This window comes from Cyphomyrmex costatus, unplaced genomic scaffold (genome assembly GCF_001594065.2).
Source record: "Cyphomyrmex costatus isolate MS0001 unplaced genomic scaffold, Ccosl1.0 scaffold75, whole genome shotgun sequence".
Taxonomy (NCBI): domain Eukaryota; kingdom Metazoa; phylum Arthropoda; class Insecta; order Hymenoptera; family Formicidae; genus Cyphomyrmex; species Cyphomyrmex costatus.
Window position 1 is genome coordinate 289,159 of NW_017280322.1, and position 12,725 is coordinate 301,883.

Sequence of the window (12,725 nt, forward strand, 5' to 3'; positions counted from 1 at the left end):
AGAGAGAGAGAGAGAGAGAGAGAGCACGCGCATACCTCTCAATATCAGTCTATACTCTTTGCGAATAGTATCTGTATATATATATAAAATTTCACAATTAAATCATTAAGATATGTTGTAATAACGAGAGAAAATAATAATTTTAATATATTTGTATAACTATTTAAATATATTGTACATATGTATTTAGATATATATATGTGTATGTATGTATTATATGTATTTGTACATGTTATATTTTATACTTTTAGAATATACTTAAGTACATATATTGTGTGTAATATTGTCATCAAATTTCTTTATACATTATGTTATTTTATTAATAGCGATTTAATTACATACAATATATTTGATATTTTATATCAGATTAAGTATACATCAAATATATGTAAGATTTATTTCTAGTTTTATGACTTTACTACATAAAAAATTGTATATGTGTGTGTATGTGTGTGTGTTTTGTGTATGTGTGTGTGTATGTAGTATACACACACACACACACACACGTACATACATAGATGTATAGTATACGTACGTATATATGTATAAGTCTTTTTATATAAATTAATCTTGATACCGTCGTATGTGCAATATAATGTTTTACATAAGAATTATACTGTAGAATAAGAGCGTACTTTGTTTATTTTACACTATTATTGGATATATAATTAATGTAAAATGCATGTGTGTGATTTAATGTTTATATATATATATATATATATATATATATAATATTATATATATGTGTATATATTATATATATATGTATATATATATACATATAACATGCATATTGTGAAATGTAATTTAAAAGTGGAACAAGAAGACAGAAACAAGGAAGAATTTCGAGGACCATCATGGAGAGAAGCAAGCCAGCTGATTGACACGTCTGCATGGTTTCTGAATCAGGTGAATTCAGGGCCAAATCAACATTTGTAATGAAAAAAAGCTTATTTTCATTCAATTTCGGTACCAGATTCGGGACATATTATTGAAAATGTATCCTGTCATAATATAAACAAATCAAACATAAATTTCAAAAGGACTATCTAACAATTTTTTTAATTTTACGTTTATCATCATTTGAATATTTACGTAATTGTAATAATAAAAATACATAATTTTCATATTTTTTAAAGCAGCTCAAAGTTACAAATGTTGCTTTCTATTTTTCATGATTCTATAATTTTAGTTAATGATTTTAACAAAGTATCGGCAAGAGGTGATTGTGATTACGTTCTTTCAGCTTGTATGTGGAGATTAAGGTGCAACAATTTTAAAAAAATTAACATTTTTATCTTAATTATTTGAATTTTTATTAAATAGGTGTCTTCCATGTACGCACCACAGATGTGGTAAATAAACCTCGGAATTGACGGAAGAAAATTTAAGGGACAAGCTATTCTCTGAGTTTCTTTTTTCTCTACGAGTATCGTAACACGATTAATTTTCTCGATATACTTCGACATTAAATAAATTCGTTACTAACAACTATTCTACGCAACGGTGTTCTTCGCGCGCTATGCCAATTCTATAAAAAGGCATTATATATTTAAAAAAAGGAGGGAAGAGAAAATCTCAGGATATATCTAATATTTAGCAAAATAATACTAATGTATCAAGTACTGTACTGACTTTCTGTCAACAGATATTCCGGACCTCAACCGCCGCAGCGTTTTAACAGTCCTTTGAGGGATTCTTCGTCACATAAACGATTCGATGACGTAGCACCGCCTGGTACCGAGGGCTACTATGATCTTTCGCCACCGGGTGTCGACCATTCCGAGAGACCATTAAGGGACGATCGCGAGAGGCAGCGGTCCCTTAGGGATCAAGAAGATCGAGAACATTCATCCAAGGATCGTGATAATGATGAACGTGATAGATTGAGGGACGAGAGGTAATATTGTTGGGCATTGTATCGAGTCTGAGATAGATGACTGCTCTTTAATTAAAGAACATTAATCTTTCTCTTAAATCATTTTATATTTCATGAGAGGAACTATCGCGGTCGTATTACAAAAGATGTATTTTGTATATACTATTAGGAATATAAATAAGTTTCCACCGTTTTTTAATCAGAAATTGGGCATTTATTGTGAAAGAACAGTACCTAATGTTATATTCGAAGTATTATCCATCGCTAGCCACTACTTTTTTCCATGAATGTTCGGCTTGGCTGTCGATGTTGAAGCATGGCCAAGTGGTCCCATGATTTCTTCTTCTTTGGGTTATCGTAGTGGATCCATTTTTCATCACCAGTGACTATACGATGCAAAAAACCCTTTTGTTTATGCCTGGCAAGCAGCATTTCACATGTGAAAAATCGGCGTTTCTCGGCTTCAGTTCATATGGAACCCAATTTTCTTGCTTTTGAATCAATTCCCAATGATTTTAAGCGATGTGAAATTGCTGGTTGAGTCACTCCTAATGTAAGTGCAAGTGCTTCTTGCATTTGGCACGAATCTTCATCCAATAATGCTTCCAATTCCGCGTCTTAATACACTTTCAGCCTTCCGCTACGTTCTTTGTCTTCGACGTTAAATTCACCGTTCTTAAACTTTTGAAACCATACTCACGGCAACTTCTCTCACTTAAGACAGTCTCAACATATGCTTCTACAAGCAATCGATGCGCCTCAGCTGCAAATTTCTTCAAATTAAAAAAGTAAATCAAATGACGCTTATTCGGCTCAAAACTCAACATTTTCACACGAAAAAAGATATATGATGCTGTTACAAAATCGCTAATATTTCAAGGTTATGTTGTTGCCAGATGTCTAATCTTACGATATGACGTTTTACAGCAGACAATTTTTTTTTTATTGAAAATAAAGAAGGTTACAGCCACTAGGGGGAGCCTATCGGGCCGGTACAAACAATTTTAATCATAACATACTGGTGGCGCCATCTTTTGTCAAACGGCGGAAACTTATTTATAAACCCGGGGTATAATGGTTATAGTTAAGTTTTTTCAAGTTTTAAATATATTAAAAATAAATTAATCAACTTTCGTATATATTAAAATTTTCTTTGGAATCTTTACTATAAGAAAAACCTAAGTTTTACTGCAAAAGTATAAGTTAACAGGACAAATTATTGTTTTGTGAAAGTGTGTCATAATCTCGCTATGTCATTTATGCGGGGTATAATGGGATACCACGTAAAACTTGTCTACTTTTAAAAAATTAATATTGAATATTGCTTAAAAGTGACTTAGAACACATTATTAAATACAATGTTACTAGATAACACTTCTGTACATGTGCACTTCGTAATCCGTACAAAATTCTTGATAGTTAAAAATACGCAAACACGTAAAGGCTGGCGCCTAACCTCAATTATGTGTCACGGCGGATAGCGCCGCGGCGGCAGCCACTGAGCAAATCTGCAAATGTGCACCATTGTGCCCCGTGTATTAGTGCGCCATTATGCCTCAAAGTACATTAATTTATTTTAGGTAATATAAAATACCAGATAAACAATATATTTGTATAGATTATACTAAAGTAACAAGAAAAGATCATATAATAAGATAAATGTATTTGTGACAATAAAAAATAGAATTGCTTACCTTACACGAATATACCAAAGAACCTGTAACTCATTCGCGGACAGCAAAACGAACACATTAAACAATTTTTAGCAATATTCATGTAAAAATAATATGACAACTAATAACAATATATAAAAAGATACATCTAACAGTAACTATTGTTTGACAATTCATTACATATTAGCATCTCTGTAACCAGATATCGAGTACATCCCATTATACCCCGGGTTCCCCTACTCCTAATATATTTGTGATGTATTTTGTATTTTTCAAAGGGTTCGTGAACGTGAAGATCGTATGCGCGAAAGAGATGACAGAGATCGCAGAATCATAAATAGAGATCGTGAGGATCGCGATAGGCAAGTCCCACCTAGAGAACACGAGGATAGGATACGAGAGAAAGACGAACGCGACAGAAGAGAAAAGGAGAAGGAACGAGATGAAAGACACATTCGCGAGCGTCGAGACGATGACAGGCATATCGAGAAGAAAGATTATGATAAAGAACGGTATATTTTGAATCAATTAAGTTAAAAAATATCGGTCAAGAGCAGGATTTTGGTTGCTAATATAATGTGTGAATTTTATTTACCACGTATGTAGTCCCCTTAATCGCGTGCCGAAATTTTTTCAGACTTACAACTCTAATCAACTACCGTAATAATATCACTTTAGTTAAATTGACACAAGCAATCTAACAATTTTTGATGCTTATAGCATCTTATTGGATCTTAATAATATATTGAAAGACATATTGAAATTTAACGATGTAATGTTAAATTAATGATAAATCGAAATCTGAGAAAAATAAGATTGCGAAGAATATCACAAGTTGGCGTTTCGTCCCGACTTCCCCCTACTAGACTCATTAGTAAGGTAATGTAGTGGGAGCCTACCTTAGACGCCTGAGGAGATATTAGAAAGAAGTTCTATATAAACGGATAATCATGTATCACAGTACTTGCGAGAATTGGCAAGCCTAATTATAGACCTCTGTTGGCGAGTCGACGTAGTGATATTCTTCACAATGCTCTCCGTTTAAATAATATTTTGAACGTATTTTGCAAGCAACGTTATTCTAAAATTACGATTTGTGTTGGATCGTCGATATTTAAGTTATAAGTCTGAAAAAATTTCGGCACGCGATTAAGGGGACTACATACGTGGTAAATAAAATTCACACATTATATTAGCAACCAAAATCCTGCTCTTGACCGTCATTTGACCGATTATATATCATATTTACTCGTTTTTAAATATCGACGGTCCAACACAAATCGTAATTTTTAAAAATATCATTAGATCACATTAAAATTATTCAGCACGTTAGTAAGAATTAATATAATAAAAATTTTAACACATGTTTGTTACTTAAAATTTCGTGCTGAAAAAAGATATGCTTTCAGTTGATTTACTAATTTGTTGGAGATCTGATGTCATTTATATCTTCATTTATTATTGTAGTTATAGAGATGATCGAGATCGTCATAGGCAAGATGACAAGAATCGACTGCGAGAGAAGGAGAGACGCGAACGTGAATACGAAACTGAGAAAGACAGAGATCGTCACGAACGATACGAAAGACGTTCAATGGAACGGAAAAAGAATAGGAAGAGTCTAAGTCCATACTCGCAGAAATTTAGAGGCGATCCTAAAGATTTGTCCCCAGAACGAAATGCAAAGAAGAAAGAAAAGGACCATGAGGAAAAGATAGAAGAGAAGAAGAAAGAGAAAAAGATAAAGGAAAAGAAGAAGAAGAAGGATAGTGATGAAAAAGAGAAAAAGAAGAAGAAGAAAAAGGACAAGAAGTCCAATCAGAAAGAAATAGCAAAGGACGATCTGACGGTTAAAATGACAGAAACGGACGATCTGCTAGTTGAGAGTAAAATAAATAATGACACTTCGTCTTCGCCGCCTAACAAAACCGACTCTATACAGGTCGCGTGCAGCGAGGAAGACAACATACAGAACAGGATCGAATGTATTTCCAACCAAGTGTCTATCGCACCAATCAAAGAGGAATTTGAGGACAAGTCTCTTGCAATGAATCCCGAACCACCGGAATTTAACGAACCCAGTCCAGGTAGCGGTCGATTAGATCGCGCGGAATTTGGTACAAATCCACCAAATCCAAACTTCAAACCGATCCCCGAACTCAAGTCAGACATGAAACCGATCGACAGCCTCTATGGAGGATTGGATGACACAGAAATTAATACTGTGATCACGGAAAAATATTCTTTACTTTCGGAACACTCGCAGACCGAGACGAAAGAAGCTACTATCATGCTGGCAACGGAGAAATCGCCGAAAAAAGATGAGTTTCTGGCACCGATACCCGAATTGTCTAAGTGGGAAAGGGATGATACGATCGAAAAACCCGACGATGATGACGACGATGACAACGTGAGTGGATCGCCGACGGAGAAAATACCGAGAGAGGATGAGCCGAAATCGATTAAGGTGGTTACGTCGGAGGTGCTGAAACGTGCAGAGAACGCCATATTCCAAAAGGCAATTAATGCGATCCGACCAATCGAGATCAAGAAGATCAGCGAAAGCAGAAAGATACTGTATCAGAATCCCGAGCCTAAGGTACTGGAAACGGTAGAGTCTACATCCAATCGAGAACCGCGAAAGAGCGTCAACGTGACGATCAACGTTGGTAGAAACGAGAGAAATGTCGAGATTACTGAGCCAACGAAGAAAGCCAAGCTCGATCGTACCAAGTTTAAACCCGTGCCAGAAACAGCCTATTCGCCGACCAGGCTGTCCGCGAAGGAAAGACTCGGTGAAAAGATTGAAGACTGCAAGGAGAGAAAGGTTAGTCCTATAAAAGGATTCCTGGAGAGGCGTGATACCAAGAACGAAAATCAGTCGAGAAGTCGATCGCCCAGGAGGGAAAAGAGGCTCTCTCCTCCGCTTTTAGAGCGACGCGTAGAATCCTCTTCGTTGAACTTATCTGCAACAACTGGCGAACGAAAAGTGTTCTTGGAAGAGAGAAAACGTGACAACAAGGATAGATGCGATCGCCCAAAGGAGAGGTCGGATTTCCGAAGTGACAGGCATGGAAGCGAGTTGAAATCCGATAGGGAGAGTAGAATTGATTGCAGAACGGATTTTCGTTCTAATAGAAGCGACATGAAAGGTGAACGCGTCGACAAAGATCGCGATAAAGAACGAGACCGTGAACACAGAGGTAGGACACCCTCCTCGGCTTGCGTATTCAAGAGAACGGAAATATCTAAGATTGGCCTGTTGAAATCGAAAGATGACGAAGAAGAGAAAAAACGTGACAAGAAGTCTCGGGAGGAAAAGAAGAGAAAGAAGGAGCATCGCAGTCGGAGTAAATCCAAAGAGCATAAAAAACGCAAGGAGAAGAAGCACAAAAAGGATAAAGACAAAAATCAGGAAAAGAAGCAAAAGCACAAGGAGAATGCGATCTCTAAGGACAAGTCGGATGGTAACGAGATCAAGATCAGTTACGAGAATATTGAGCCACCTTTAGCAGAATCATTGAAGAAACAAAGAAAGAATCCGAGATTGGTGTCCGATCGCAAGCGCAGTATACTCGACGAGGCGAGTTTTGAACCCGACTACTCTGCTTCGGACTCGGAATCGGATGGCGAGGAAGGAAAACCGTCACCTGCGAAGAAATTGAAACTTGACGAAACAGAAATAGACAAAGAAATGGAGATCAAATCTTTGAAGAAACGATCCAAATCAAGTAGCAGCGAAGACACTTCCAGCAGTTCTGACACTACAAGCTCCGATTCGGATAGCAGCGATGAGTCACACAAGAAAAAAAGAAAGAAGCATAAGAAACATAAAAAGAAGAAATCTGCCAAAAAGGATAGCAGTTCGGACTCGGATACCTACTCTGATTCGTCCGACAGCAGCAGCGACGAAGAGAAACATAAGAAGAAATCGAAAAAATCAAAGAGTAGAAGCAAGCAGTCAAAGAAGAAGAAGAAATCCAAGCATAAATGACATCACTAGATGTCTCTTTGATGTTCAATCAAAGAATCTTCATCTTACTGTACCTTAGAAAGAAACAAAAAAAAAAAAAGGAAAGAAAGGTCAGAACTCTTTCTTTTTTCGTATAGTATACTTCAATTATTATGGAAATTATAATAATAATTGCGAATAATAACATTATTTCGTATTCGTTGCTACAGTTCAACGTGTGCGACCAAATTTTTTTGAACACACGTCATTCAATAGTAGAGTATTTATCTATTGATTTATTGACATGAGCGGTAAAAGCAGTAAACATTGAATCGGCAAAACAAATTAATGCGAGTAGAAGAAACAAAAAAGTTGGAAATAACTACAATAGTTAAACTATTCTAACGTTAAAAAAAAAAGGAAAAAAAAAGGAAAAGAATAACATGATGTAGCCTTTGCATAATTGTCATATTTCAACTTGATATATTAAAAAGTATTAGTACGTAAGTTTATTATTACAATAAGCAATGTATACATTGTAATAATTTTGTGGCAATTTTGTCAAAAAGTGTTAACTCTTTAAACAACTTATATAATGAATATAAGAGAGCAATTTAGGATCTCCTGCTATCTATTATATATACATATATCTTTCCTTCTTTCACCGTTATATTGTACTTTCATAACTTAATGTCAATATGTAACAAAAATCACGAAAAATAAAATGGTAAAATTCTTTTAACATATTCTTGTCTCACATAAATACATCAAAATTTAAAAAAAGATGACTTCGTGTTCATCATATATCTACTAACAAAAAAGTTACCATGTGTTACAGATGGGACTTAAGTACTGTGTTTGGCTTTTTATTATTTGTATTATAATAAATATAATATGTATATATCTAAGCTTGTGCATGTTTTTATGTTTGTATATGTAAAATAAATGTGATTTGTAACATATATATATATATATATATATTTAGGAAATAAATAGCATTTAAAAATCGCAGTTGAATACATGCTCGTACAGATGTTATAATTAGGTATTTTTTAAATTGGTGAATGTTTGTATGAGACCACATAACAGTGGTAAATTTTTACTCTTTTCACCATCTTTCACTCCTAAGCCTTGCACAAGAAGTTTACGATCCAAACAATGTTTGGGAAGATCACATTCTGAAATAACATCCTTTATTCAATCATATTATTTAACATCGAGATTTTGTTTAAAAAAAGATATTCTCACATTTGATATAGCCCATTACATTCAAGCTAAGTATAACGATATGTACAGTGATTGTATATATTCCATAACATGACATACCTGCAATAAATACAGTAGAGCTATACTTGTAACCCATCCAATCCAAATATTCTCGGACGAGTTCATTGAGAAAAACAATATCGTGTGAAGGTTTAACAATATTTGATTTGTTCTCCTTGCTAGAACAATCAAGCAGTTTTATTACTTCTGTACGCATTTCCGCTTTTATCCGATCAAGATTTCCATCGGCCTTTAGCGATTCTCGTACAGCTACAAATTTAAAATGTAAGCAAGGATATTGTCTTTTATATTTTATAGATACACAAATGCTAATGAGAGAATCTTTAATCAAATACCATATTATGATACAATAATAAATTTATAAAAAGTATACAAGCGACAAAAGAACGAAAAAATAAAAATATTTTCTATATAAAATAGTACACAGTATTGTTGCTTGTATCATATAGTTTACTGTCGTGAATAAAATATAAAAATAATGGTTTACATATCAAATAATTCTGTAATTTTCTTGACTACAAAATATTTAACAGTCATATAATATTTACATAATCAAATACCATTTATCAAATCTTTCTCTGTGGCCATTTTACGTTAGTCTCATACAATATTTTTCGAAAACCCAAAATATAAACAAATTACAAGACAACGTTTATAGTTTAAAACTTTTGACAATTCTTGCCGAACCGTATATCAATCGGTGAAGACTCGATGTAGCCAATAATACGACCAATCACGCTTGAGAATTTCAATCGCGTGCATGAGGTTTTCTGCTCCTGCAATAGATTGCACTAAACTTTCTTTCTCACTTTCAACAAATGTCAAACATATGTCCGTCTCACTTTAAGTTCCAACATAAGTGGATCTGTTTTTGGTCCTGCACTGTCTGAACTAGTGCACACGGTGCAATAAGTTAAAATGAAACCATATATATACAGGTCTAGTTTCCACCGAAGCATTAATTCGCACCTAATGCGGCGTAGAACCAAAATTAACTCGATGGAAAAGGTACAATTTCATACTGACGCTTGACGCTCATTTTTAGCGTCAAAATAGGTCACGTGATTAAAATTGACACTTGCTATTCGTCAATTCTTATCACGTGATCTGCTTTGACGCTGAAAATGAGCGTCAGCATGAAAAGGTACCTTTAAGCATCAATTCTGATCACGTGATCTGTTTTGACGCTAAAAATAAGCGTCAAGCGTTAGCATGAAATTGTACCTATAAGTTTGACTCCGCTCATTTCACTTCCATTTCGATCCACAACTTCGACCAAAGTGGCAGCGAATTGACATTAAATTTTAGTCGGTGGAAATGACTGAAATAGATTAAAAGTAAATATCGCCAATCTTTCCATTATTCGTTAAAAGGTTAAAAGTATAAACCGTTCAAAAATGGATAATAAGCGTGATATTTGGTCATACAATGAAACTTTAAGGGCGGGTTCACACCTTGACGGAAAAGCAGAATGCGGAAAAGTAGTAGCCAATCAGGTAGTCAACTTTCTGTTAGTTTTGTACTATTTACTACCAGAGTGAGTTCTAATCGGTTATCTGCTCTTCCGCTTTCCGCTCTCGTTCTGCGTTCCGCTATTCCGCTGCATGGGTTTGCACCCTAAGGCGAGAAACACACACTTTTGCATAACGCATAAAGCATATGCATAAGGAATTTCATTGGCCCATTTTCTTATGCATGAGTCAATGGACCAATCAAATTCTTTATGTATATGGTTTATGCGTTATGCAAAAGTCTGTGCTCCCCGCTTAAAGGAGCCTACAGACCAAAGCGGCGCAGCGGTGAAGCGGCGAGCGATAGCCAATGAGAGTCATGCTTTTGCGTAAAAGCATGGCTCTCATTGGCTATCGCTCACCGCTGCGCCGCTCTGATCTGTAGGCTCCTTAACGCTTAATATCTCGGTTCACGAGGTCGAGCGCCACAAATTTCTTCCGGATTCTTTCATTTTGAGTGAAAACGCGTCGAATGAGCCTATTTAGATCAAAATCGGAGGTGAGGACCGTATTCTATATAATTACCAAATTCATTATTCTTAACTTAATTCTGATTTGATCCTTATCCATTTTTGGTGTAAACCGAAACGCGTCAGTAACGATCGGGTAGCTCGTCGGAACTGGAAGCATACATACATCGGATGATGCACTTTGTGACATAAGAAAGTCCGTCAGCAAAGCGTCGGGTTCCCCACGAGGCGTACTTTTTGAAATGCGTAGGTTATGAAAACCAATTGCAAATTCGATTAGCATTTCTGTTAGAGAGTACAACAGAAACTCTAATCAGCGATTGGTTGTATTAGTTACACATTTTACGCAATTCCGTAAAATACGTCCTATGTGAATGCCGACCAAAGAATTGCATAACGTAACATGCGTATTTTGAAAATTTACTAGATTACGCAGGTTACGCTTACGCAAGTTAACGCCGCATGTGACGGCATCCTGAGATAGAAGTGTAGACGGCGTTACTGGGCAAGTTACCCATTTCGCGCATGCGCACTCCATTTTAGGCTTCACACAATCAGGAGAGTTGCGTTACTGTATATACTGTGCTACTACTGGCGGAGTCACACTGAGTCACACACAGTCCGACTCCGACGCAGAGTTTATTTAATCCGGTTTTTAACGGAACCTGGTCCACTCAAATTTAGAAGAAGAAGAAGAGAGTTTATTTCTTACAATAGAAATAAATTAATAAATAATGGCTGACGAAGATTTCGACGGAGACGAGTAAGTTATCAAGAATTGTTTTGGATATATTGACAGGTTATTTGTATCACATTTTTAAGTCAATATTAAATTGCAAAGGATTGTCAGTAAAGAACATAACTAATACGAATTGAAGCCTATAAGTCTAGCTAGATCTTAGTTGCTCATATATAATTTCGCATAAATTTATATACTATATGTAGTCTTTTTAAACTGCGCGCCGAACAATTATCGGTTTTAAAACGCAACTCTAATAAACTGCCGCAGTACTATCACGATTTAAATTGATTAACAATTTAATAATTATTTGATGGTCTTTTTGGCATCTTATATCGATCTTTAACGACGTTGAAATCTGAAAATAATAATTCTTATTGTAAAAATATTATCTCAGCAGGGAGTCGAACCCAATAGTTTAAAATTTTTTAGTCAAATTTGGTTTTTTATTACAGTTACTCTTTATCCCAAATTAGAGGTCTGTTTTTTATTCCTGAATGATAAACAAGGATAACATGACACTTGAGTGTACTCAGATGATGATTCTGAACGCAGCCCAGTATAATAAATTGAAGTAAAACAAATATATGTTTGTTTTATTTCAATTTATTATATGCACTATTCAGACAGTGTAGGAATAAAAAATAGACCTTAAAAGACTAGAAAAAGTTTAATGATTAAGTATAATTTATACAGACAGATTACTTGTTTGCGATTAATTTAAACTAATTTAACTGTATTCTATAGAGTCGCAGATGATTTCGATGATGTAGATGACGAGGACAACATAGAATTAGAGCCTCAAGAAGATGATGGTGAAAATATTGAATTGTTGAACGCTAATGAAGCTACCGGTGGTGTCCAAAGATCTAAGAGAATAACGACGAGATATATGACTAAGTATATATTATATAATTTATATTGTTTTTATATATTATATATATATATATATAGTATATGTAGATATATTATATAATCAATATTTTAGATATGAAAGGGCAAGAGTTCTAGGTACAAGAGCGTTACAGATAGCAATGTGTGCTCCTGTGATGGTAGAATTAGAAGGTGAGACAGATCCGTTGCAAATTGCTATGAAGGAATTAAAGCAACGAAAAATTCCTATAATTATACGCCGCTATTTACCTGATAATAGTTATGAAGATTGGGGTATCGACGAATTAATTATAATAGATCATTAATTTTCGATCTCAAAG

The 12,725-nt window shown here is 34.9% G+C and overlaps 3 protein-coding genes across 3 annotated transcripts in view; 2 read left to right on the forward strand and 1 right to left on the reverse strand.

Moving 5' to 3' along the window:
- LOC108780986 (something that sticks like glue) overlaps nt 1-7,644 on the forward strand; it is a 24,575-nt gene extending 16,931 nt beyond the window's left edge. Inside the window, exons 13-15 of the mRNA XM_018548841.1 lie at nt 1,649-1,900; nt 3,831-4,064; nt 5,020-7,644. Of these exons, the coding sequence (XP_018404343.1) occupies nt 1,649-1,900; nt 3,831-4,064; nt 5,020-7,546 (3,013 nt within the window). The 3' untranslated portion in view covers nt 7,547-7,644. The remainder of the gene's footprint in view (nt 1-1,648; nt 1,901-3,830; nt 4,065-5,019) is intronic.
- An 877-nt stretch (nt 7,645-8,521) lies between these two features.
- LOC108780969 (lisH domain-containing protein FOPNL) lies at nt 8,522-9,559 on the reverse strand. Its single transcript, XM_018548820.1, has 3 exons — nt 9,352-9,559; nt 8,831-9,040; nt 8,522-8,682 (listed from the first exon to the last, which is right to left on the reverse strand). The coding sequence occupies exons 1-3, from the start codon at nt 9,377-9,379 to the stop codon at nt 8,546-8,548; spliced, it is 375 nt and encodes a 124-aa protein (XP_018404322.1). The 5' UTR covers nt 9,380-9,559; the 3' UTR covers nt 8,522-8,545.
- A 1,812-nt stretch (nt 9,560-11,371) lies between these two features.
- RpII18 (RNA polymerase II subunit RpII18) lies at nt 11,372-12,725 on the forward strand. Its single transcript, XM_018548803.1, has 3 exons — nt 11,372-11,535; nt 12,259-12,411; nt 12,500-12,725. The coding sequence occupies exons 1-3, from the start codon at nt 11,507-11,509 to the stop codon at nt 12,708-12,710; spliced, it is 393 nt and encodes a 130-aa protein (XP_018404305.1). The 5' UTR covers nt 11,372-11,506; the 3' UTR covers nt 12,711-12,725.

Coding starts and splice junctions, on each gene's coding strand:
- RpII18 (XM_018548803.1), top strand. CDS start 11,507: ATGGCTGACGAAGATTTCGACGGAGACGA. Junction 11,536..12,258: donor GAAGATTTCGACGGAGACGA/GTAAGTTATCAA, acceptor TGTATTCTATAG/AGTCGCAGATGATTTCGATG. Junction 12,412..12,499: donor ACGACGAGATATATGACTAA/GTATATATTATA, acceptor TCAATATTTTAG/ATATGAAAGGGCAAGAGTTC.
- LOC108780969 (XM_018548820.1), bottom strand. CDS start 9,379: ATGGCCACAGAGAAAGATTTGATAAATG. Junction 9,041..9,351: donor AGAGAAAGATTTGATAAATG/GTATTTGATTAT, acceptor TTAAATTTGTAG/CTGTACGAGAATCGCTAAAG. Junction 8,683..8,830: donor CTCTACTGTATTTATTGCAG/GTATGTCATGTT, acceptor ATGTTATTTCAG/AATGTGATCTTCCCAAACAT.